The sequence below is a fragment of the Lissotriton vulgaris genome, chromosome 12, assembly GCF_964263255.1.
Source record: "Lissotriton vulgaris chromosome 12, aLisVul1.2, whole genome shotgun sequence".
NCBI classification, from domain to species: Eukaryota; Metazoa; Chordata; class Amphibia; order Caudata; family Salamandridae; genus Lissotriton; species Lissotriton vulgaris.
This window is the reverse complement of record NC_141700.1, coordinates 598,794,072-598,821,354: the sequence shown is the minus strand read 5'-3', so window position 1 is coordinate 598,821,354 and position 27,283 is coordinate 598,794,072. Positions and strand designations below refer to the sequence as shown.

General features: G+C 43.1%; 1 protein-coding gene across 1 annotated transcript in view; it reads right to left on the bottom strand.

The window, feature by feature from the left end:
• Positions 1-27,283, bottom strand: part of LOC147677808 (neural-cadherin-like) — a 684,133-nt gene that overhangs the window by 484,578 nt on the left and 172,272 nt on the right. The window contains exons 9-13 of the mRNA XM_086945589.1: positions 19,039-19,207; positions 17,521-17,691; positions 14,487-14,659; positions 7,831-7,998; positions 5,127-5,376 (exon numbers count right to left, since the gene is read on the bottom strand). Coding sequence (XP_086801715.1) covers positions 5,127-5,376; positions 7,831-7,998; positions 14,487-14,659; positions 17,521-17,691; positions 19,039-19,207 — 931 coding nt within the window. The remainder of the gene's footprint in view (positions 1-5,126; positions 5,377-7,830; positions 7,999-14,486; positions 14,660-17,520; positions 17,692-19,038; positions 19,208-27,283) is intronic.

The following is a 27,283-nucleotide window of genomic DNA, read 5'->3' as shown; positions in this document are numbered from 1 at the left end:
AAGCATGAAGGGAAGCAGCTATCAGTGCTGCATAAGTCTTTGCTGCAGTACGTAACTAATAATGAAGGCAAGCAGCTATCAGTGCTGCATGGCTCTGTGCTGCAGTACGTCAAAAAGAATCAAGGCATGTAGCTATAACTATCAGAGCTTCACACCTCTGCAGTCATACGTCAGTAAGAATGAAGGCAAGCAGCTATCAGTGCTGCACACCTCTGCAGCAGTAAGTCACTATGAATATAGGCAAACAGCAATCAGTGCTGCACACCTCTGCAGTCATACGTCACTAAGAATGAAGGCAAGCAGCAATCAGTGCTGCACACCGCTGCAGCCGCACGTCATTAAGAATCAAGGTAACCAGCTATCAGTGCTGCACACCTCTGTGCAGCAGTACGTCACTAAGCATGAAGGGAAGCAGCTATCAGTGCTGCACACCTCTGCTGCAGTACGTGACTAAGAATGAGGCAAGCAGCAATCAGTGCTGCACACCTCTGTGAAGCAGTACGGCACTTCGAATGAAGTCAACCAGCTATCAGTGCTGCACACCTCTGCAGCATTACGTCAGTAAGAATGAAGGCAAGCAGCTATAAGTGCTGCACACCTCTGTGCAGCAGTACGTCACTAAGCATGAAGGCAAGCAGCTATCAGTTCTCCACCCCTTTATGCAGCAGTACGTCACTAATCATGAAGGGAAGCAGCTATCAGTGCTGCACAGCTCTGCTGCGGTACGTGACTAAGAATGAAGGCAAGCAGCAGTCAGTGCTGCACTGCTGCACCCCTTTATGCAGCAGTACATCACTGAGAATCAAGGCAAGCAGCTATCAGTGCTGCACCCCTTTATGCAGCAGTACATCACTGAGAATCAAGGCAAGCAGCTATCAGTGCTGCACCCCTTTATGCAGCAGTACATCAATAAGAATGAAGGCAAGCAGCTATCAGTGCTGCACCCCTTTATGCAGCAGTACATCAATAAGAATGAAGGCAAGCAGCTATCAGTGCTGCACCCCTTTATGCAGCAGTACATCAACAAGAATGAAGGCAAGCAGCTATCAGTGCTGCACCCCTTTATGCAGCAGTACATCAATAAGAATGAAGGCAAGCAGCTATCAGTGCTGCACCCCTCTATGCAGCAGTACATCACTGAGAATCAGGGCAAGCAGCTATCAGTGCTGCACCCCTTTATGCAGCAGTACACCAATAAGAATGAAGGCAAGCAGCTATCAGTGCTGCACCCCTTTATGCAGCAGTACATCAATAAGAATGAAGGCAAGCAGCTATCAGTGCTGCACCCCTTTATGCAGCAGTACATCAACAAGAATGAAGGCAAGCAGCTATCAGTGCTGCACCCCTTTATGCAGCAGTACATCAATAAGAATGAAGGCAAGCAGCTATCAGTGCTGCACCCCTCTATGCAGCAGTACATCACTGAGAATCAGGGCAAGCAGCTATCAGTGCTGCACCCCTTTATGCAGCAGTACATTAACAAGAATGAAGGCAAGCAGCTATCAGTGCTGCACCCCTTTATGCAGCAGTACATCAACAAGAATGAAGGCAAGCAGCTCTCAGTGCTGCACCCCTTTATGCAGCAGTACATCACTGAGAATCAGGGCAAGCAGCTATCAGTGCTGCACCCCTTTATGCAGCAGTACATCAATAAGAATGAAGGCAAGCAGCTATCAGTGCTGCACCCCTTTATGCAGCAGTACATTAACAAGAATGAAGGCAAGCAGCTATCAGTGCTGCACCCCTTTATGCAGCAGTACATTAACAAGAATGGAGGCAAGCAGCTATCAGTGCTGCACTCCTTTATGCAGCAGTACATCAACAAGAATGAAGGCAAGCAGCTCTCAGTGCTGCACCCCTTTATGCAGCAGTACATCACTGAGAATCAGGGCAAGCAGCTATCAGTGCTGCACCCCTTTATGCAGCAGTACATCAATAAGAATGAAGGCAAGCAGCTATCAGTGCTGCACCCCTTTATGCAGCAGTACATCAACAAGAATGAAGGCAAGCAGCTCTCAGTGCTGCACCCCTTTATGCAGCAGTACATCAATAAGAATGAAGGCAAGCAGCTATCAGTGCTGCACCCCTTTATGCAGCAGTACATCAATAAGAATGAAGGCAAGCAGCTATCAGTGCTGCACCCCTTTATGCAGCAGTACATCAATAAGAATGAAGGCAAGCAGCTATCAGTGCTGCACCCCTTTATGCAGCAGTACATCAATAAGAATGAAGGCAAGCAGCTCTCAGTGCTGCACCCCTTTATGCAGCAGTACATCAATAAGAATGAAGGCAAGCAGCTCTCAGTGCTGCACCCCTTTATGCAGCAGTACATCAATAAGAATGAAGGCAAGCAGCTATCAGTGCTGCACCCCTTTATGCAGCAGTACATCAACAAGAATGAAGGCAAGCAGCTCTCAGTGCTGCACCCCTTTATGCAGCAGTACATCAATAAGAATGAAGGCAAGCAGCTATCAGTGCTGCACCCCTTTATGCAGCAGTACATCAATAAGAATGAAGGCAAGCAGCTATCAGTGCTGCACCCCTTTATGCAGCAGTACATCAATAAGAATGAAGGCAAGCAGCTATCAGTGCTGCACCCCTTTATGCAGCAGTACATCAATAAGAATGAAGGCAAGCAGCTCTCAGTGCTGCACCCCTTTATGCAGCAGTACATCAATAAGAATGAAGGCAAGCAGCTCTCAGTGCTGCACCCCTTTATGCAGCAGTACATCAACAAGAATGAAGGCAAGCAGCTATCAGTGCTGCACCCCTTTATGAAGCAGTACATCAACAAGAATGAAGGCAAGCAGCTATCAGTGCTGCACCCCTTTATGCAGCAGTACATCAACAAGAATGAAGGCAAGCAGCTATCAGTGCTGCCCTCCTTTAACACATTGTATCAATTATAATCAAGGTGAACATATATAAGTTCTCAACAATTAATGTCATTCCTTGCCCAATCATGTTTGTGGTGGGAGTAGTCTATGAGCCTAGAGGGTCAAATTGGGCCATAAACTAAGTGTGCCTTATATGAAATTATAAGACCATAAGCAGGTACTCCTTTTTAGCCTCTTCCAAAAAGACCATGTGGTTATATTGGCTTTGATCAACTCTAAATGGGACTATGAGAACATGCTGTATTCTAGCCTCCAACATTATAAACCAAAACCGACTTCAATTGGAGCAAAGCAGCTTCCCTTCTAGTTTGTACACTTTCTAATTTCTATTCTAGCTTCAAGACTGAGACGACTGCTTCACTGGCTACCTGTGCAACTGAGAATTGTATTCAAGATTCTGGTCCACGTATACCAAGATCTTGCCTCGCGGTTGCACCACTTTTGTAGCTCAGCTCTGAGACAAAATAGATGTTGGGATTTACTAATACTAAGGCCCACAAATCAAGATCTGATTGCCCTTGCACAGGATTTGATCTCAGAAGTAAAGTAATGCAGAGCATAATGCTGCCTTGCATTTCTTGCGTTCCGGAGGCGTTACATGGGTGGAACATGAGCATCCGCCCATGTATTTTGATGCAAACCCATATTCCCCAAAGTCGCTAAACATGGGTTTGAGCCAAAATCGAGCGCCTAGTCAAGGCTCACATAAGGGCCAGAAATAGCTTTATTTCTCCTCGTTACTTCCTCTTTGAAGAGGAATAAGCCTCCAAGAACAGTTTTTCTGCAGGAAAGTATCCCTTCTTGCACAACATCTATTCCGACCACAATGCAGGCATCCTTCCCTCGTGGGGCAACGTTGCCTGCGTTGGAGCTAGGCTGCCAAAAGTGTGCCAGTGCTACGAGAGCAGAAATGTGCCATATCTTAACCCCTTCACTGCTGATGACGAGCTCAGCTCGTCATCAGCCACGGTGGTCGTGTGCGGATGACGAGCTGAGCTCGTCATGTAACGCGGCTTTTAGAAAAAAGCCGCACAGCGGAAAAATAACCGCCGCAGCGATGCGGTTAATGGGACGTTTCTGCTCTGTCCTATTGGCACAACGCAGTGCAGCAAATCCCCCTGCTGCGCTGCGTTAACGTCAAGTAAACTTGGGCTTTTATGTTTGATCTACAAGTGTCTAAATGGTCCCTAACTGGGGCACAAGTTTACCTGAAGCAGTTTGATACTGCTCCTCATGCACCATCTTGAGATAGAATTAAGGGTCCGATTCACAAAAGAAATCATAAATCCGGACTCACAGAAGTACTGTTCAACATGGGGCAGATTCACAATTGTCTCCAATTCACAAAACTCTGCAATACCATACCTCGAAAATTGCACATGTCGCAACTTTCCTGACATACTACTTACTAAGTCAGGCCAGTTTTAAAGACTATTTCCACATTGAAGAACTGTACGTAGGGTACGATTATGATCTATGAACCAGCTGCCAAATGTGAGAATGCAAATGTTTTATTTTCTGCTTTTCATCATGTTGAAAACAGTTTCCTCTTTGTTGAACCCTGTCCCTCTATTTACAGACCTTTTTCTCTGGTCTTTCCAAAATGGCACAGAATTGATGTATTTTCCAAGATGGTTAAGGGTTGAAGCATTTTCCAAGATGCCAAAGGGTGGGAAAGGAGTTTGTGAAGGTCCACAAATCAACAAGTTTAGGGATGTTTGCACACGTACATGGGATACTACACCATGATGCGCCCATCCCTTGCTTGGACTTAATCTGCCTATTTGTAGACACTTGTGGCATACAACTATGCTGTAGTAAATACATTTATAGCGGTTAGATCAACGACTGAATATCTTTAAAGTATAAATTGGGCCCTAAATCACTACTGTCCTAATTATCTATGCTGTAGTCACCTGTGAATCCTTCAACCACTTCTCTACCACAGTTTCTAGAGATACTATTTGATCCTTCTTTTTCACAGATGTTTGCTGCACTCAAAAGATATTGAAATCAAATCAAATACATGGTGTCCATCCTTCTGTAGCAGTATGTTGATGACCATCTAAACAAGGGCCCATCAGCACTGCCCACCCTTTCTGCAGTAGTCCATCTATGGCCACCAAGGGAGGCTACCATCAGAGCAGGTCCCTAGTCGCCATGTTACGTGGCTCTCCGTATGTTACACGTTTCTGAAGAGGATGTCCATGCATCATTTGATCTTCTTACCTGTTAAATTGATGCAGATGGTCGCAAACGCGGCCAATGGTACGGTGGCGACATTCTGCGCCCGGACCTTCAGCAGGAAATTCTTCGTGCTCTCGTAATCCAAAGGCTCAGCCACCAGCACAGAAGCAGATCCGTCTTCTCTGTTTGGGGTTAGGTAGAAGTGGATGGGCATGTTAGTTTCAGGAACAAGTCCCTCCTCCAGAATATAGGTCACACGAGGGTCGCCCAGAGGAGAGTTTGCTTTAACGGTCTGTCCAACGAAAAATAATAAGCAGATATTTAGCAACTCCTTTTCTTACAGACATAGGCTAATAAAATAAGAAATCACTTGCCAAATATGCAAATGTAAAAGTAAAGCATGTTTTGGTTACATTACATGTTAAACCCATGGAACGCTGAGCATTAAATCCACTTTCTAATACACATTTTTCATCAAGGAATCAATGATATATGGGATAAAATAGCCTCTGTAATGATATTCTAAGTCACCAAGGATTGTTTTTCACCTTTTAAAGGAAGGATGCCGAAGGCCAAGTTTCCTTAGTAGGACATGGAACTCCGAGGAGTCGTATAATCTCCTCATAATAAACGGCAGAGGGTATCATAACCATGTTTCCCTGTTTTCCGTTTTTACTGATTTTTACAGATAGATACAGACAGAAAAACATTTATTTTCTTGTCTGTATTCATTTTTAAATGTGGATAAAAACTGAAATTGGGCTGCTTTTGAGTGATTCTAAATACTCTATGCCATGACTGCCCGACCAATAAATGTGTGGATTTTTAGGTTGGTCAAAAAATAAAGGAATTTTAGAAAAGTCTTAAACAGCCGTAGATAAGCACAAGGTTGATACTGAAATATGCATATGTTCATATAAGTGCATTGATTTATCTTCCCCGGATGTTCATATTAATGAAACCTGGCAGACATTCAAGCATGAGTGCATATTTATCAGTTAAATAACTGTGGAAATAATCCTGTTTCAGCTTCATTTTTTTTTACAAAACCCCAAATAAATATGGATAAATACTGACGAAAATGTCAAAAAAATAAATACCATAAAACCGGGAGCCCTAATCATGATCTATATGATCTAGGGTCACAACATTACCCTTCCCCTTAAGAGACTTACCTTCTTGGTCTCTTGCAGCTTAATATGAAATAGTTTGATTGCAGCTAATATAAATAGTTTACTATAGGACTACAAATGCTGTAGTTCAGAATGTACATTAACTTATGGGGCGATCGCTGCTTCCTGTAATGAAAGATAGCTGGGCAAGAAATGAATATCATCGTTCTGCTAATGGCTCTTCGTTTTTAGGAAAACAAATCAGAAGAGCTTAGTTCTCATTTTTTTCATTGTTGAAACAACATGTGCAACTCTATATGAAGATCTTCAAGTCACTGTCTGCTGCTTTTGGCAGAAGAGATAGTGACGTCACAACACACCTTTAATACGTTATTACCATTAGCTACTTCATTTTCTTTTACAGGTTATCGCAGTGATGCCACAGCAAAACTGTAATAAGAAAATTGGAGACAGGTTTTTATGAAAGGATTGCAGGCATCCATGTATTACAATTTGCAATGAGCAAATTAATACCACTGTACCCCAGGTTAGCCTCAAATCACCTCTTTTTTTGTGTGGCCCGTTTTTAGATCAAAGATTATAGCATGCACTTAAGCGTACGATACTTACAGTGGCGGCAAAACACGGATTATGGAGGATAACAGAATACGAATTTGCTGTCATTACTTTAGGGAAAGCAGATCTAATTTTGCAGAACAACCATTCAACCACAGAAGAGTGTTGTTTTGAAGGGTGTTGGCAAAAGAAGTAATGGAATATGGCGAGGGATATCTGAAGCTTCTGAGTGGGGTTAAAACCAAGAGAGTGATGCAGTGAGTGTATTTGTCAAAAATCAAGTAATGTAAATTTATGTTGTAATTTGCTATCAGTCAATTTAATATTACACCATTTCATTGGCACTCAGTAGGATAGTTCAACTTCAACAGTGTTCTAGACTGGAAAAAACAACAATACACTAATGTGAGAATGTAAATGTAAATGTAGTAGTATTTGTATAGCGCACCAAATCGACCCCGAAGGGGTATCTCAGTCGCTTCTACGCATATCGCTGTGGAACCCTTCCTGGCTTTTCCCTGTGAAGTGCCCACTCCAGGGCACCCCCAAGGTGAAGCCAGGCATCCTAGTGTTGTTGGGGCCATTGTGGAGATTAAGCAAGCTATTGCCCAGGGTTGCTGAGTGGGACCCATGATTAGAATAGGCACTGAGGCGAGAATTATCAGGTCCGCGGAAATTGAGCCCAACACCCGCCGAGGCGGGAATTGAACCCTGGTCCCGGGCTGGACCTCTGCATCAGGGTCTGCCGCTCTAACCATTGAGCCACACTTCTCCACACAAAACACTATTGTAGAATACAACACTTTTCTCAGAGGTGCTAAAATAAACTAAAAAAACAGACCCAATCAGACCACATAAAAGGCAGAATGAAGGACATATAAAAATGCTAAATTCCTTCCATGTGGTCAATAAACGAGCCCAATGAGCTTCAGGGGGCATTATATGACCTCTGTGTGACAAGATTCAAGGCAGGCTTCATTGATTAAGTGTACAAGGATGTGAGTGATGAGCATAGAGCTATGGGCAGTAGGTGCAGATAGGTGACTCAAATTTCTTACCACAATGGCCGTGTCTCTCATGGTGTTCTCCGGGATGACTATCTCGTAACTGTCCTTCTCCCACACTGGGGGCTGGTTCTTGGCATTGGTAATGGTCACCGCCAGCTCCACCTGACTGCTCCTATTACCTCCATCCGTGGCAATAATCTCCTGAGTTATGAAGGATCTCTGAAAAAGAAGAGCAAACGCATCTTCGGGTTCTGTTTGAGCGGCATGTTGTAGGCGTGAAGAAGAGTGATCGGACCAAAGCGCAAAGAGTCAATCAGTGAAGGGGACGTGGAAGGGCAGGAGGGCACTTCTTTCCCTGTCCTCAGAAGGGATGCCTGTATTCTTATAAAAACAGGCAAATTGTCCACCCTTTAAAGGGAAATTCCAGCCACGCTTTTGCCTTGGTGTTGCTACATTTCTCATACTTCCCTGTTTTTTGGGGTTCGAGGAGGAGGGTAGAGATGCTTACAGCCTTCTTGAAGCTTTGACGTAGGAGCTATTTCCCACTAGAACTATAACAGATTGAGTGCCACTTAAGACAGCACTGCAAGCAGGTTAAAGGAAACAGGAGTGGGGGGTTATGGGCATTGGTAAGGAGAACATTGATAGGGAATGTATGCTAATTGGAGGGATTCAGATGAAAGTGAGGAGGACTGGAAATGCACTTTGTTATGGGTGTGAGGCAGTGGATAAAGCAGTCTAAAACAGTCTTTCAAGCTGAGAATCTCATTCATCCTCTACCCTTCGAAAAAAAAGTTTTTACTAATTTTAAGTGAAAGGTAACCCCAAATATGTTAACAGTGCTTTTTGCAGATGTGATTTAGTATTGGCAATTAAAGGGGGAATGTCATGGTTGTGTCATTCTATAGGCATACGTCTTTACGTAAGCGTGCACCTACAGACTGATGTGGGTGCCATTTTCTTTTATATTTTATTGACTGATCTAAAACGGCGGCTGGAACTTAGATTGGTTAATACATTTTTTAGCATGTGCGAAAGAACTTATGTGTAGGATGACAGCAATTTGTTGCATGCCACTCCAAATAAAATATATTTTAGGAAACATAGTGGAGATGGGTTGGCTACCAGGGGGTGGGGGAAGAGCAGGTTGGGGAACAGCGACGATAACTGGTGGGGGCACGAGATTGAGACCAACACATTGGTGGGGGAGAAGCACATGAGGAAGACAGCAGCCATATAGGGAAGTAGGTGGAGAAGTACACAAAGGCGACAACAAAACAGAGGATGGCAGAGTGTGGGATGAGATGTTCATGGGAAAAAGAACGTGAAGTCTCAAGAGAGAGAGAGAGAGAGAGAGAGAGCACCCAGTAGGTATTTTGGGGGAGGAAGAAAGACAAAAGGGAGAGAGCAAGAAAGACATGCACTCTGATGAAGTGCTTAACCAAAAAGAAAAAGATAGTTCACTGAAAGTGAGCAGTGGAAGGACGCAAGTCATCCAGTCAAAGAGAAGGTAAAGAGGCTGGGCTCCAGGGGGAGGACAAACACAAGATGGACAAGGAAAGCCAGCAAATAAAAATCAAGCACACAATAGTGACAATAAAGCAAATCAATGGTAAACAATGGGTGGGCTTTAAACCTCTGTAAACTCTTTTTAAGCCCACAATAGGCCTTGACAGCTCGGGTAGGCTCAGCCTAAAATAGGCACGTAATCAGAACACGCTGTTACACCTGTAGGCAATAACTGAGACACTGTGGCCAATGATTGCAGGCATTTTTTGGAAGACTTTTTCCCCCTGCAACATAATATTTGAAAACTTGACAGAGGCTTAAGTAAAGGTGTAAGCATTATGATCATCTACTGCTTAGGCAAACATTATGCAGGGTCCCTGCCAAATCTATAACAATGTGGAGATTTTAGTAGAGAATTTAAAGTTACCAAGAGTCTATAATAATGATGTCGCACTGATCTACTAACATTCTAACACACAAACCGTTCTTGGAGTGATTGTAAGATATGTTGATTCATCTGGCAACTGGGATTGATTTTAGGTGATTTTAATCTACATGTGGATGATGCTTTCTGCTCACCGTATTTATGAATGTCCTTGATCTTTCATAACTGGTGAAGTTCCCTACACACACAGCTGGGTACACCATTGATCTTCGTTACGTCAGTCACACCTATACCATGGTCAGTTCACAACCTTATCCTATTCTTAATTCGTGGTTATGTTAATTCCGGACAATCGACTTGAAACCAGGCACCATGTAAGCAGTAGTCGAGACCCTGGAAAAAAATGTTAAATCTCCAATCTTGACTCTGGCATGAGAATAAAATGAAGAACATTCTGCTTCCCCACTCTCGCAATGATCACGCTCTATGTTTAGATTTTTTTTAATGAAGTTATGACCTCTGTTTTTGTTGATCCCCTTCAAAAGACTGTAAAACACTAAAGGATAAATCCTTCATTTGGAAATGGGTTAACCCCATGATTCAGGCAGAAAAAGCAATTCTAAATCACTTGTAACACTGCTAGAGGAAATCCTATGTCATAGACGCTAAATCTTTGTATATACGCCTACTGTGCAACCACTGCCATCTAGTCTGGCCAGCAAAGAGGAGATATTTTTCTTCTAAGATCAACTCAGCAACTTCATCTGTAAAATCTTTATTTAGAACAGTTCAAGATATGATCTTGGTGGCCAAGGAATCCATAACAGTGATCTCAGTGCAGCTTTTAGCTTATTCGATGCCTGGTCTCTTGCATCAATAAGGTGAGACTTACCAGGGAGGAAATTCAATCAAATACCTAGGGTCTGAATAATTTGAGTCTGCCATTAACGCCACTGAGGGGAATAACCCCTTTGCCGTCTTTGTTTCACTTTGCGTCATTACATTATTGCCTCGACAAAAGGAAGCAACCCACTGGGTCACCATTAGACCTATGCCTGTGGAGGATCCGAAATATACTCCTGAGGTCTTTGCTCATAGTATCTGTTCCATAGTCCAAACTACGATGACTTCACGTATTAACCTTTATTTAAAAAAATGGTTTAGATCCTACTGACACAATACATTTTACACCTATTTCATCGCCGCCCAATACCACAAAAACTACTGATAGTTTTGTCACTATTCAAAATTTAATTGAATGTAATCACATATTATAACCTTTGCAATTCAGGTTTTGCCCAGGTTACAGTTTCGAGATGGCCACTGTCTCAATTTTAAGTTAGATGTGTTTCATTGTAGGCAATGGTATTGTTGTGGCCCTCAACACCGTTGATCACAATGTTCTGCTCACTTTTCTCTCAGATTTGGATAATGGGGTTACTGAACTGGGCTAAATCTTTTTTATAAGAGTGCTTGGTGCCAGTGAAGATTGGGCACTATTCGTCGAACTTGACGCCTGTCTCCTGGGATTTGCTCCATAGAACAGCTCTATTGTCTTTCCTCTTTAATACACACATGTTCCCTTTGGTCCTCGTTTTATCAGAACTAGGAGTGTCATTTGCACTGTATAAAGATAAGACACAGATCCTTCTGGAGATTAGGCAAGGCATTACATAAAGTACTTTTTACTCCTGGAAGCCCTGAAAATCAAATGATGGATGTGTCACAAATATATCAAACCGACTCCATCTAAAATAGGTCATATTAACCAATAATCCAACCAATCTGTCGAAGGCTATTTTATGGCCTGCCAACCTAGGTCCTGCCCTGAGCAAGTCTCAGTAGTAAATACAATTGGGTATTCTCATTGTTTGAGAAAAATCCTTGGATCATCAGCTAAAATTATTTCTTCTCCCTTTTTCTTCCTTTCCCACAGAAAGTTGTAGTGATCAATATAGTTTATCCATTCCACAATCCACTGTTGCAATGTAGTCTTCTTGGGTTTGTCAGAAATATATCTGATCAGACTTCAATGCATTCAAAATGCTACAGCACCCTTGATTTTTGGCGTGAGTAAATCTGACCTTGTGTACCTACTCTCACACCAGTTAAAACACATTGACAACTTGGGATTTTAAATATACTCTTAACTCTTGTCCTCAACACAAAGTAGGGCCGTAGTACAAAGCTTCTTCTTTCTCCTACACATCTTGAAAAGGCATCTGCGGTACTTTATAATTCCCCCTGAGTTTCTGTGAGAAACTAATTTCAATCATCTAAGTCATAACACTGTAACCAATTGAATCTGGAACTTCCTAAGTCTGCAGTGATATGACTTCAGAAACTTCAGAATGAGCCCGTCCAACTTCTGCTAAATTTGAAGCGCTTTATAAGCAACAGACGTCCAGTGTTGTGGTGAATAGCCTATAAGTCATTGCGCTTTCTTGCAATGCTCTTTGCAAAAAAGGTTTTTTCTTCATAGACAATATTTTTGGCTGTTGCCCTTCCTTCCTGATGTGATCAGCCGGTAGACGTCTTTCCAGCCGAGCTGCCTATTCTCATTCATTTGTGCTATATTATGGAATTGGTTGCCTTCCATTATTCCCCCCGACTGAAGGAATATTTCACATTTGAACAGGGCATACAGGCCTGGTTGTTCCCTACACAATAATGTATCTTTAAGAGACACTGGGTTTGGGAGGTACTCTGAGGTCTAGCCAACGTGTGCATATGCATTTAGGGCCATATGTATCAAGCCTTTTGCGATTCGTTAAGGCCGAAATTCGCAGAATTCCGGCCTTAGCGAATCGCAAACGGCCTTTTTACCGATTTTGGAATGTATTAAAAATTAGCAAAATAAGGAATCGCAAAAAATTGTGATTCCTTATTTTGCTTAAGCATTTAAGGAATCGCAATTTTGCGATTCCTTAAATGCTATGTATGAAGCTTTACAAAATTGCGATTTCAGGTTTAGAAATCGCAAATTACCACCAACTTGTAGTTGGTGGTAATTTGCGATTTCTTGTAAATATGCACAATTGTGCATTTGTGAGGGTGGCATATGACGCACATACATGCCCATTGGGCATGTATGTGCGCCATATGCACACACATGTAATTTACAGGGGTGCAGCAGGGTGTCCTTGAGACACCCCTGCACCCTTGAAATAATTCTTAAATTGCGATTAGCAAATTGCAAATTCGCAATTTGAGAATTATTTCACAATCATTCCTATGGGTCTCCTGGCCCATAGGAATGCATTGGAAATTATTCCTTAATTGCGAATTCGCAAAATGCGAATTCGCAAATAAGGAAGATTAAGGAATCGCTAAAAATAACCGAATTTCTTCATACATACCATTTTGCGATTCCAAAATAGCGATTCCTTAAAATTCGCTATTTAGGAATCGCAAAAGGGTTTGTTGATACATATGGCCCTAAGCACCCAGGATGTTAGATGTGGGCCCTGCTTCAATAATGCCCCTGCTGCACTCCCCATGTATCTAATATCCACTAGTTGCTGTGGCAGTACTGAAACATGCACAAAGCCTAAGAGGTGTGGTGGTCGCTGCTGGGGGATTTTCCATGCAGGTCCCAAAGGTAGGGAGCACCGAGCAGATAGCAAGGAGAGTTTGGAGATGTTGGCTCTCAGCTGTGGTAAGCATATAAACAAGAGGGGCCAGCCTCGCCGAACCAGGTTGGAGGTTTGAAGAACCGGATGCACCATTATCTGAAAATGCATCTCAGAATCTGTCTAAAAGGTTTTCTGAGAGTCACAACCCATATCAGTTGAGAGAAAATCCTGTCCCATCCACCAGACTGTGGGACAGAGAGGATGCGCACAGTCAGTGCAACACTTGCAGTGGGATAAGGGGGCCCCATGGACTCGCCCGCAGACTGCACAGTCGCTCACTGCACCCACTTGCAGGGAGATCTCTGTTCCCCCTTAAACTGTAGACTTGGAACGGCCTAAATTGGGAGAGAAGGGCAGCTGCTTCAAAGAGCCCATCTGCCTTTCACCAGTGTCTGACTCCAGGCCAGTCGTGAGTTTACAGCTACCCTGGGGGTAGGTTATTATCTGTAAAAGGGTGCACGGTCTCTGTTTGCACCAGGCGCAACCTGTCTATTAGGTATAGTGTACCTTAGCTATAAAAATACGGCCCCCTGGTTCATAGCTATCAATAGTGCAGCAGGCATGGCATTATAGATAGAGGTTTAGAAAGTACACTAAAACTCCAGGTACACTTGTATTTCATTACCCAACCAGTGGGTGGGACATTTCCTTTGCTTACACCAGAGCCAATGGCACACTTACTGTGGCACTGGAACCAATAACCTGAGACATCAGGCAAGGTTCTCAGTCTCAATAATAGAAGTTCCTTCCACCCAGGAGCCAGCCTCTCAAAGGATGCACATAGCTGTCAGATGGCTCATTGCTGCGCTCTATGACAGTCTCTTTCCCTAGCCTAGACCCTGTTGAAAATTCCCTGCCCTTTAAATCAAGTTGGCTTCCCCAATACAGAACATAGTTCTTTGTTGCAAAGCAAGGAACCAATACCAGATGAGTGACAGGTTTCAAGGCTTGTGATCTAACTTTGATGTGAATCAGTGAAGAGGATAGTCCATCAGCTAATTATCCAGTCCCCAATGCCATAAACTAACCTCAATGCCAAATGAGGGGTCAACTCCAGGCAGTAGTAGAAAGGGGAGTGTTATCTGCATTATATCCGGCCAGCCCACTAACCCTTTAAGCCAACTTCCCACTAGACAACCTAAGAATTCTATATTCGAAATCCTGGAGTACAAGCTTACCTTTGATATAGGGCGGGCCAGATAGACCCAGCCCGTGGTGGGATTAATTTGGAAATACTTCGGTTCTTCACCTGCCGCGGAGTATGTAATCGCAGCATTTGTTCCATAATCATCGTCATGGGCAGCAATGCGGAGAAAGCTGGTCCCAACTGCAGTATCTTCATGTAAGAAATCTGAAAGAGGGAACAACAGCTTCAAGTCAACTATTCTAGTCTGTGATACTGGAACCAGTTTGAAAACCCTGACCAGGATAGTTACTGAAAATAGCAAAAAGAAACTAAACTTTGTAAGAGAGACGAAGTTCATTTGTTTTGCTCCCATTATAACTGCCAGGTCTATCCTACACATCACTTGACGGTAAAACATTTAGGAAACAAGCCAATTGTCTAGCTAAAAAGAGGGGACTTTTTGAGAACAATAAATCATTAAAGATAAGCACACCTGCAAGGCACTAAGGGCCAGATGTATCAAGATACACTTTTGCGATTCTCAAATAGCGATATTTAAGGAATCGCTATTTGAGAATTGCAATACAGTATGTATGTAGAAATTCGCTATTTTTTAGCGATTTCTTAAAATTCCTTATTTGCGATTAGCAAATTGCTAATCGCAATTAAGGAATAATTTCCCATTCATCTCTATGGGCCAGGAGGGCCATAGGAATGAATGTGAAATTATTCTCAGTTTGCGATTCGCAATTTGCGAATTGCAAATTGAGAATAATTTCAAGGGTGCAGGGGTGTCCAAAGGACACCCTGTTGCACCCCTGAAATAAGCATGGGTGCACATGTGGTGCACATACATGCCCTAAGGGCATGTATGTGCATCACATGGCACTTTGAAAAATGCAAAAATCGGCATTTTTCAAGAAATTAGCAAATTACCACCAACTTGAAGTTGGTGGTAATTTGCGATTCCTTAAGGACAATTAGCAATTATTTTTGCTTCATACATTGCATTTAAGGAATCGCAAATTTTGGGATTCCTTAAATGCAATCGCAAAATAAGGAATCGCAAATTTTGGGATTCCTTAAATGCAATCGCAAAATAAGGAATCACAAATTTGCGATTCCTTATTTTGCACTGAATTTTGCTACATACATACCATTTTGCTCAAATGAGTTCGCCAACGCCGAAATTCTGAGAATTTCGGCGTTTGCGAACCCATTTCAGCTTCATACATCTGGCACTAACTAACTTCACCCTGCGGTTGTGCAAGGGCAGTATTACTACACTCGCATCCTGATTGGCAAAGGGCCCGTGCATGCAGGAGGAGGGCCGGCCCAGCAGCGGAGCGTATCAAAGCCCAGCCCTCCATGACTACTTAAGCAGCACACATGACCCCGTTTCTTTTGAATTAGTTAGCTACCACGGGCTGCATGAATAGCGGGAAAAGGGTCTACTCAGGTCAGCAAGCCCCAGCCCCAACACCATTCTGGTTCAGGGAAGTTAATTGTCCTGGATGGATCACAAAGGGATTATCCCCAATTAACAAGATTACAAATTAAATCCTTGCATGAGCTTTGGTGTATGTTAGTGCAGTACTAGTATGAGCATACATCTCTTCAGTCTGCAATGCACCTTATCCTGTGGGAATGCTGCAATGGATCACGATTCTTACAGGAAAAGGAAGAATAGTGCAGAGCTGCGCAACACTCAGTGAATGACAGATGGTCAAGTCCACTCTGCTTGTGCGCAAATTATTTTACGCAGAAGCGCAACTTTTTGCGCATTTCCATTTTTACTGCCCATGGTTATAAATCTGAGCTTTTCTACTATGCCCCTTTTATACCCTCGAGGAGTTTTAGTGACATAATAAACTTGGAGCTCGATGCCCATTCTGAGGTTCTTATTAAAAGGCAAATGAAAGCATCTTCTTTCGTAGTCCAATAAAGTGCTGTTAATATACTCGTTGGAGTTTCGATTCAGCATTGTCTTTCAAAGGGGGTTAAACATTTTTAATAGAAATAAGCACATCTTTAAAATGCTTGTACTTTTGGAGTTCAAGATTTGTGTTTTTGCATTACATTAATATTGTTAAAATCACGTTGTAACTTTTTCAATGCATTACCGCCGACTACATAACCAATTAGCCCATAACTACATTAGGTATTTGTTATATGTCACAGCTCTTGATATAATTACTTATTTTATGTTCAGGTTAGTTAAAAAAACACACACTTCATGGATATTACAAGGCATCTGTGACACAAATGCCGCAGTTCACAGGTAGAAAGACACAAGGGGTCTTGGAGGAGACCATAAACATTTAAAAAAAAAATGTTTTCAAAGATCAAATTTTCGCACACCCAAGAATGAGCAGACTATTTATTTATTTATAAAAATACAAATAAGGATTCATTGCATGTTTTCTTTAATATTGAAGATTGCTAATCAGACAATCTGATTAACAATCTCCAATACAAAAGAAAAAATGCAATCAAGATAATCTGATTAACAATGCAACCAATCCTTATTTGTATATAGTGTGTTCATTCTTAGGTATGCAAAAACGTGTTCTTTGAAAAATGTGTTCTTTGAAATGTTTATGGGCTCCGCCAGGACCACTTTTGTCTTTTAACATATATTACCCAAGTTTCCCCATTTTTGTGTAATGGTAGTTCACAGGTGTGGCATAACTCCTGAGAACTGAGGGGCTTAAACCAGTAGGAAACAGGAAAAAAGTCACAGGAATAATGTCTTATTTACATAGATTTAGAACTAGGCTCCTCATTTCCCAGGACAGTTAAATCCAGTCAGGTTTTAATGAATCGATACATTTACATATACTGAATTACAGTGGAGTCCATTTTGCATAATTAGTTGATCATTCCCAAATCTGACGTGATTTTGCTATTTGGTTAGTTCCCGAGTCCAGTTCAATTTAGATTTGATTTATTTTGGCACTTAAAAGCACAGACGACTTAGGGACTGAATAATGATAATTTAAGTGCTTTGGAATGATAATTGATTCAGGGTGTTAAGAATTTAAAGGATCCAAGTAGGCAGCTCTCTAGTCAACTGAATTAGTTACGTTCATAGCGGATGTTTTCAAATCTGGGGTCATTGTCGTTTTGGTCCAGGATGATGATGTTTATCTGGCAGATCCCGATGAGCGGCTCTGTGGCTTGGTCTGTAGCGGTCAGGGTGATGGCATACTCCCTTTGTTGCTCACGATTAAACCTCTCGAGTGTTGTCAAAATCCCTGAAAAGAAAAGTAAATCAATGTTCACTGAGAAGATTCTGGCAATGGAGGCATCTGCAACGGTATTGTATCTTAATTCTGAGTCAGGCACCCCATACTAAAGATACCGTAAACAGGATGCTAAAGAGGGTCAGAAGACTGCTGCGAACACAGGCCATATAGGAGAACACTTCCATAGCACGACAGGCATGACAAAATATGACCACATTGCACTTGCTACAGGGATATGACTGGAGCATGGGGTTTAGAGTACCATTTCCAGTCAACAGAATACTCTTAAAAGGTTAATTCCCCCTAGAAGCGGATCAGTGTAATTCTACGGTTCAGGTCGGTCAATTGTTTGGCTTGTGTGCTCAGCTGGCATCTTTACATGTCTATTTCTTTGATTGGAAGTTGTGCATCACTCTGTAGGACTAGCATGACGTCTTTTGCATCCAGCCTTGTCCCTGAGTAACTTACGAGAAATCTAGTTTTGACGCTCATTAAAAAGTCCTCCCTCACTTGACCTGAAGAACTCTGCTTCTTGTAGACCAGTCTACAACTTGCCATATTCCATAAAACTCTCAGAAAGGCCAGTGGCCTTTACAATTCAGTCTAACGAACAGCATAATGTTGTTGATTATTTTTCAGCTGGGTTCTGGGCCGAGGAATCTGTTCTATGTTTTGCACTCAGTCTCTGTAATGAGGTGAACCAAGGATTTACTAAAGCTCTACCCCATTTCGGCATCTCTGACACATTTGACACAATGGATCACTATCCAACATTTGACAAAATCGATCGCTATCCAACATTTGACACAATGGATCATTATCCGACATTTGATACAGTGGATCACTATCCGACATTTGACACATTGGATCATTATCCGACATTTGACACAGTGGATCACTATCCGACATTGGACACATTGGATCACTATCCTTGGCCGTGTTGCTGATGTAGGGATAACAAATTGGTAATCCAATGAGTGAAATGTTTCTTAAGCATTAGAATTGAACCTGTCAATATTCCTCCTCATTAACCATTGCCCTAATCACCATACTTTAATATCAATTCTAGTCGAGTGACTCAAAGCTCTTACCTCTCCCCTCTCCTATTTGACCCATATTCTGTCCCCAAATCTTCTCCTTTTTACAATTATGCAAAGAAGATTCAGATTCTGCTCCAACTCATAACAACATCTGGTTGTTCTGCAAATACCGTACAAGTCAAATGCCTTCTCACATGCAGGGAATATTGAATTATGGAAAAAGCAGAGCTTTGCATACCTTAATGTCTTAATGATGCTTACAATGACAGGGTCATCCAATGACACAATAATTGAGATGCAATTGTTTTTCCTTTACCTGTGTCCGGGTGGATGCTAAACACCGGGACAGTGCCATCTCTGTGCATGATCCCATACTTCACTCTGCCATTTGGCCCTTCATCAGCATCTGTTGCCTCCACTTGCAACACAACGGTCCCAGGTGCCTGGTTTTCCATGACAGAGGCGTGGTCTCTGTAATGTTGACACTAGACAAAGAGTAAAAGCAAATTACTTGCACTCTTTCTTATGTTAACATTTGAAGTAGTACTAAAAGATAATGTATCAACCTTTTATTTTTTCATGGAATTTGTAAGATGCAACTTTTGTGCATGAAGCTAGGTGTAAAGGGTTTCCCCATCCAGCCCAATCCCTGACAATGTTTTTCCACTATATGGATCCCCCTTTCACCCATGCAATATTCTAGCATCGAAAGTTTTGACTGAGACATTTAGTTCACCATAATGTTTTGTTCTTAATCTGAGAGGGATAGTTGGGAAGGTAGAAAACATTTGAAAATAGCTGTGGATGGGAGCAGTTGTCCTTCCCGAAAGAAGTGGCTCGGTGTGGTCTGATCTAGAGTAGGGTCTAGAAGAGGTTATCTAGGTGGAGACGAGTGGAAGGCAAAGGAATGAAAAGAGGTATGTAAGCACTGAAGCACCAAATAGAGACACACAACAAGAGGGAGATGGGCAAAGACTAGGAGACCAGTCAGGGCAGCATGAGTTGCCCTGCAACTACTCTGATTCAGGACATTGCATTACTTTTAATATTAAACACCAGAATGTCTTGCCTTAGTGCAAAATTAAAGTTTTTCGACAGTGAACAATAAATGTTTTTTTTCTTTAAATCTTGATATTTTGTTTTCTCCGTTTCTTATCTCTAAAACTAGAAGATACATAAATGATTTTGATCTCTTCAAAGTGTTTACCATTCCTCTGTTCCTTCGTCTCCGAGCGGTGCTGGATTTATTTTAACACAACATCTGAAGTGGGCGCTGAAGGTGTTGTATGTATGAACCCAGGCAGGTGCGATGTGCCGCATAATGTAGTATCTTAGTATAAACTTGTATTGGCAGGAGGATGCATGCAGACTACGAAATTTGCATATGGTATAGTGTTTGAACTACACCAATGGATACTACAAAGAGGGAGCAGGAAGGGGGCTTATACCCAGTCTAGACTGCTACACAAGGCCATTTGGGCCTTATTTACATGCTAAATGTATCTCTCTTCCAAAATGTGTGGGGATTTGTCTCCAAAACTGCTTTCACTGATATTGTGGGAGTAGGTGTTGGGAACTTGTGCAATGCCAGCTGTCCCATCTCATTAGAGCTACCAGCTGGCATTTTGTTTTTCAGAAGTTAAGTCCCAAATCAAGAGTTTATTTCTGAAAAACAATAAAATCAATGCCAATGACGCCTGGGAAACACCGTAGTTTTGTTCCTGCCAAGAACATCATACTTGACGTGACCCTACCAGGCAGGAAAAATCACTGTTGAAATCCCTCAATGGACATGCCTTCTGCCACCAAAGACTGGTGTTGCTGCAGTAGCTGGCCTCCAGCAAAGGTGTTCCTGTTGGTGAGATGGGTGAGGAACTGCCACCAGAAAGACAGTGGTTACCACATCTCTAAATCAGGTAGGAACACTAAGAGGTGGGCAGCTGATTGGTTGCTGATGCTTTGTTACCACCCACTTCCAAATTATCCTCTTAATTTCTTCTTGATGTTATAATGATAGTGATGCTTTAGCTAAAAATATGCTCTTCCTGTGGATTTTACCAATTAAAATATAGAAAATGAAATATTTATAAGTACCTTACACAAGAAAACAGTATTAGACAGAATGCGGTACACCTGCTTTTGCCGAGAAATCATAAAAGATTGAATCCATGAGAAATCTTAACAGAGTGAGTCCATGGAAATTTTTCATGTATTTAAAGATGGCCTAAACATGAAACTACTTTCCTGAATTTCTAAACTGGCAACCATTGGCTCAAACCAGCATGTAATGCAATCCCATCTAATGTGATCAAAATATCAGTAAAATGATCTTTGGGGGAAAAATCGCAATTCTAAAAATTACATGTAGAAATCTAGCAAACTTTCAAATTATAAAGCACCCATGACATATATGCCAAAACAAACCACCATTCAAATCCACTTGCCATGAATATATGACCAAGCAGCGTACAGTTAAATGCCCTTCCAAATATGAGACTCGGGGCACCAAATCATGATAACATATAGTCCAACCAAGCCAGCCTAAAGAACAGACTCCTTGAACATACCACATTACGCAGGAACCCCAGAACATCAACAAAACAACTCCATCAAATGAGAGACAAAACAGTGGATCTCGGTGGTGAAAAGTTCACTTACATTAAACAGATCGACTCTTGTTTGAACCACAGAGGCCTATTCTAAAAGGCAAATCCAATGCTTGCAACCAAACTTACCTTTACACCTGCTAGGAATTACAAAGAGATTCCTGATAGGCATAAAGGCTTTTCATAGGGTGGAGATCTCTGCATTGGTAAATCCCACACAAGCGGTTGGGAAGAAGGCTCTCCATGGTGTGGGTTGCCTTTGAAGTTTAAGAGCACCCACAAACAAGAATGCTTTGTTGGCATTCCCAAATTCCAAACCCTCCACTTTCCAATCTGGAAAGTGTTGTACACTAAGTCTGGCACAGGGCTAGCATAATGCCCCTTCCAGGGTGGGAAGGGGAATGGATCACCCCAAGAACGTTCTGGGTAAGTAGGAGGAGGATTTTCTCACAAAGAAAAACATGTGGAGGGGAGGAGCTACGCTACCAACTAAGATGGCCGCTTAGGCGCCCGGCTCCGCCGACCTCCGTTTCCAGACGGATGATCCTGCAACTTATCCTGATGTTATGCCCGACCTCCAGGGAGATGAAGCCTTGCTGAATCGTATGATTCAATCCCCAGACCTTTGTAGCCAGAATTGACTGAGTTATGTCGTCTTTTGGATCCTGGCCTATCGCAGCTTGTAAGCCGGGGCCTCGAGTTTGAGCCCAGCCGGGACGTAGTTGAACAACATCGGCCGTGTGACTACGACAGGGTCCGGTCTCAACAGTGGAAGTCTCCATGTCTGATTTAGATGGCGATCGACGTTGTTTTCTTTATGTTGTCAGACAATTGACCTGAGACGTCTGTGGAGGTTTGGAGACTCCTGGCCCGGGGACCCGGTTAGACATCGCCGGGGTCCGCCGGTGTGGGGCCCTCGCTCGCTGTCCAGGACCATTTTGTCTAGAGGACACCCTCAGTTGCGAACCGCTCCGCTCTGTCATTGCCCCCCGGGAGGACCGGGCTCTTCGGGGACTGCCACTATGTCTGTGATCGGAAGAGCGGAGGCAGATCTGACGAATAAAGAGCCGACATTGCGGACCGTTTTGGCCGCCATCATGGAGCTGCAAGTGCATATTGAATCTCGACTCCATAATATGCTTGCCGATGGGCCTGAAGAGGACTGTATGGGACCGGGCTCTGATCTTTTACTGCGACTACCACTATCAACGGTTCCCGTGAGGTCTGGGAGGACCAATGATGACCGCCCAGGGCAAAATGATCTGGTGCAGCCCCTGAGTCGTGTACCGACAAAGAGTAGCGAACTTGGTCCCACGGAGAGTTGGTCGCACCCGCCATTGTTTTTGCCTGGGGTACTTCCGCTTGGCCTCTTTATCCTGGAGTTTTCCATCGGAGTCGACTGGAACGCCACACAATCTCTGCCTCCCCGTCTACTTTGCCGCTTCCGCGGAGGGAACATCACTTGGACAGGGGGCCGATGATAGAGGGCCTATTGATGATCGTGGCTGGTAATGACTTTGTTTTTCGGGCTTTCTGTGGACTATCCTCTGCGGTACTCCTCTAGTATCCTGGATCTACAATGACTGCGGTGCTGCTGCCGGATGGTGTTTGCGTGCAAGATCGGAAGGGCCAAGGATGAGACTGTTTCGATAGGTTTGACTTTGGGGCCTTGGCTAACATGAGACTTGGATCTGGGTATTAGAGTGAGGTCGGGCGGGGTTTAGTGATTCCCCTGTATTTTTACTGTCATATCTCCTGGTATAATTTGAGCTATCGCAGGGGTGGTTGGTGTCCGGCTGCGGAGAAGGAGACCGGGTGCTCATACGCTTTCTCCTCCTCCACTTCTTCCTTCTTTTAGGGTCTTAGTTATTCGGAGCGACAGGCACGCTGCTAGGGGGGGTTAGGCTGTAGACAACTGCAGCGGTGCAGGGTGGGGGGTTGGGGGGGTTTGTTTTGCCTTTATTTTGTTTCTATGGCCTTTTTCTTCCTTTTCTTTTCTTTCCTTTGATTAGTAAGTTGGCGAAACGTTCTGATTAGTATTGTATATCCGTATTGGGCTCTCTTGCTTCTTTCATTATCCTGATCTTTGGGTGGGCGGGCTCTGAGGACTGGCGCTTAATGTAGACTGTGTATTGCATGGTTTTATATCCTGAATAGTATGCTTTAACGCCAGCGTCTCAATTATAGCTGTTCTTAATCTACATATCCTGTTTCTCTGCCTAGCCACCGTATTAGTATTTTTGATTGTGTGGCACCCGATGCGTTTATTTAGTTAATTCAAAAATGAAACCTCCATCACATCCTGTGACTTAATTATGCGTTCAATACGAATTTTATCCTGAATCGCTGCCGGACCTTTAGGATGTCGGCTAAAGAGCTGTGGCATACTACAATATATTTGCTCCTATGTTGATTAGCAGCCTGCCCCTGTGGTTGTAAGCCCATGCCTGTAATGTTATTGAAATGAACAATAAAGGTTTTTAAAAAAATATATAAAAAAAGAAAAACATGTGCATTTACACAGTGGATCCCATTCTGCTGTGCCGAGTTCTCTGCTATGGAGATCTCCGCACAGATCTGGCGTTAACCTTCATGGTGCACTGTGCAACAATTTTGTGGTGGCTCATGCCATGACCATCATCTTCATGGATTCCCTCGCTAACACTCTCCAATGGTGCCTCTCATGTCTCCTTGACATCTCTCTCACAATTATTTATTTTGTAGTGCTTCTCATCCCAATGAAGAGTGTCAGAGCACTTTACATCAAAAACATTATGCAGAGACAATGAGTTATACAAGTGTCTAAATCAATATATAGGAAATATTACTTAAGACAACGAGAATAACAATGAATAAGAGTTGCATGTCATCCGTGCTGTTAGGCATTAGATGTTAAGACAGCTTGGTCTGGAGAAACAAAGGGGCAGATTTATCAGGTTTTCATGCAGTTCAGTAACCGAAGGGGCAGCGCTGCATTTCTTGAAAAGGAGAGACCACAACAGCACCATATCTACTACAATATGGCGTTGCTGAGCACTATATCCATTTAGATATGGTGCTGTTTCCCGCCAGAGGTGTAACATGGACCCCAGCAGCCCGTGCGGTGTGGGGGGGCGACCCCCAGGGGGCCCCCTCAGCGTAGTACCCTGGTCTGTAAGCTCCTGATTGAGTCTGTAGGGGCCCCCTCTATGTACCTTGTATGGAGGCCCCCTCAAGTGTTGTTACACCACTGTTGCCCACTCCTCTAGTGCTGTCGTACCTTAGGTTGACTTGCACTAATGCCCACACCCTTGACCATAGTGCAAGTGATTGCGTGATACCAATCATTAGCTTTACACAGGAAGAGAACACTTCCAGCACAAAATTCCATGCTTTGACAAAGTTTACCACTTTACCACTTTGCAGGTGTGCTAAACGGTACAGCACACAAAAAGTTAGAAAGGTTTGGAGAAAACGAATCTTTTCTCCTACTTTACACCTGCTTCGAGGAGCCATCATTTTTTAGTACAAATTCCTCTCTACCAAAGTTAGTTGATCGAAATGATCGTCTAAATCTATTGTGGGTGCATGGGAATACCTATATACCACCCATGGTACGCCTCCTTGATGCAAAGTAGTACATAGTGCTACTTTATGTTACTTTAAGTCCACTTTCCAATACAATTCAGAATTTGCACAGGGAAGTATATCCCAAAACAACACCTTACATCGGGTTTGTGTCACTTTTGTGATGCAGACTAGGTACAAAGTGTTAGTAAATCTACCCCATAAACTCCAGATTTGAAGTGTAACAGAATGGTTAGGGGAGTCGTACTAATTTATTTGTATCACTACCCAGAGGAAACCTTGATAGCATCCTTAAAATAACGAAAGATTGATTTAAAAAAAATATGAATAAATACAATTCTAATACCTATGCCTTGCAATTTGCATACAGCACTTTGATGCCAATTCATTGTTCAATGTGTTTGTAACTTATTAACCCAACAAAAGGATCTCCGTGACAAAATCAGTATTCCACTGAGCTACATAAGACACAACCCTATGGTCTGCATGTTATACATACTGTGCAGCAGGAACTTCAGCCCTCTATTCTACTTCATCTTGAGTCAAAACTGTTATTAGCAAATCACAGATGTCTCCATCAAGTATGTTAACCACCGGAATTATCCTGCAGTTATTAATCTCCCCTAAAAATGGCGGCCACACAAATGTATCGGCAGGCTACTCTTATCTCGCCTTAGCCAGGCAGGCAAAGGGTGTCCCCTCAAACTTGGCGACCAGCAGCACAGGGCTCACTGTCCTAAAGGTCTCAAGGCTTGCTACTGGGAATGTTTAGAATAGAGAAAAAACACAGAAGTACATCAAGGTAAGGATTTGCACCCCTACATAGCATGCAGTGAGTCCCAAACATGCCACAGCATCAATGGTTAAAATATTTTACACACACACACACTCTGAAGAAATAATTTAAAAAAAAATGTAATCCATGAGAAACACTACCATAAGTGTTAAACACCTTAGCGGGAGATGCTGCAGCTCTATTCTAATACACTATGCCTCAAAATGTATGACTTATAACTGTAGCATACCTACATACGGCCAACTCGCCAACAGGGATCCCGGCCACCGACCAGCATCCTTGCCTTAAAATGAAAGTACCAACCATGGTGATAGCACCATTCGAATGAGCCAAAAAACGTCCAGCCCAATCAAAACATCATCATCTCAGCATACAACATGCAGTCCCCAAAAGAGAAGAAAACATATTCCAAATACGATTCCGGCGACTATCCATCCAGCATAGAGGAGGTTCCCTATATATTTTTAAAAAATTGTGCAATGGTGCAGTTTTTCTTAAGAGCCCACTGTAGCGCTGCTAAATGCCGGGGTTGTCCAATACCAAACCTTGATTCCAGCTAATATCTCTATTCTATGACCTTACAATTCGTGTCGCTTTCCTCTATTCTTGCAGGTTCTTTTTCATCCTTGGTTCTTCCTTTGTCACAGTTTCCCTAACTTTTTTTTTTTTAAAAACTTTATTGTTAGGAAGGAACAGTGGTCAATCAATTGCATACATTCAATTTGTAATCTTGCATCTTGTACATCTTATCTGCGCGGTAGTCCGCAGGTTACAGTTTCGTAAGTAAAACATAGTTCACGCTGTGGTACGGTTTTCGTCTAGGCATTCACTATTTTGACATCTGTTTACCATGCGTATGTCTCCGGTAACCCCTCCTCCCAAGTTCACTGACGACTATGGTTCCTTCCCTTTAACTACTAGGAACAAACTCCTCAACTTTCCCCCCCAACCCTTTGTCATCATATCCCCCGAATTTACCCCACATCTTGCAGTCACCTGTGCCGTCGATCGTGTCACAAGAAATGGCCATACCATCGCCACCTATGCACCCGAATTACATGCCTGAGGCCGCTCCCCCGTAGCTGCCCATTCACTCTTCTTCCCCTTCCGAGTCAGATCCCTCACCCTCTGGCAAGGGCTCACAAAGCTCCCCTCTGTACAAGTTCCATGCCGCCCAGACTTTGTTCCATTTCCGGGGCGCCGCTCGAAGCACATAGACCGCTCTTTCTGTCACCATTAGTATATCCATGTTTTTAGCCCACCTACTGGCGGTGGGTATGTCCGGCGCCCCCCATTTCTGTGCTATGTCCCGCTTAGCTACGGTCAATGCCAGTGTCGCCCAAATCAGTTCATATCTACCCAGGTCGTTCGGGTCCCAGATGTTTAGAAGACATTTACGTGGTTCGGGCAGAACTGACAATTTAAGGGCCTGGGAGATGGATCGGAGCACCTGTCTCCAAAATTCGCGTATCTGCGGGCAGTCCCATAGTGTGTGGAACAATGTCCCTTCCTCCCCGCAGCCTCGCAAACAGTAGGGGTGCGGTGCTCTTTGTATTTTGTGCAGCAGTGTTCTGGTGTAGTATATGCGGTGC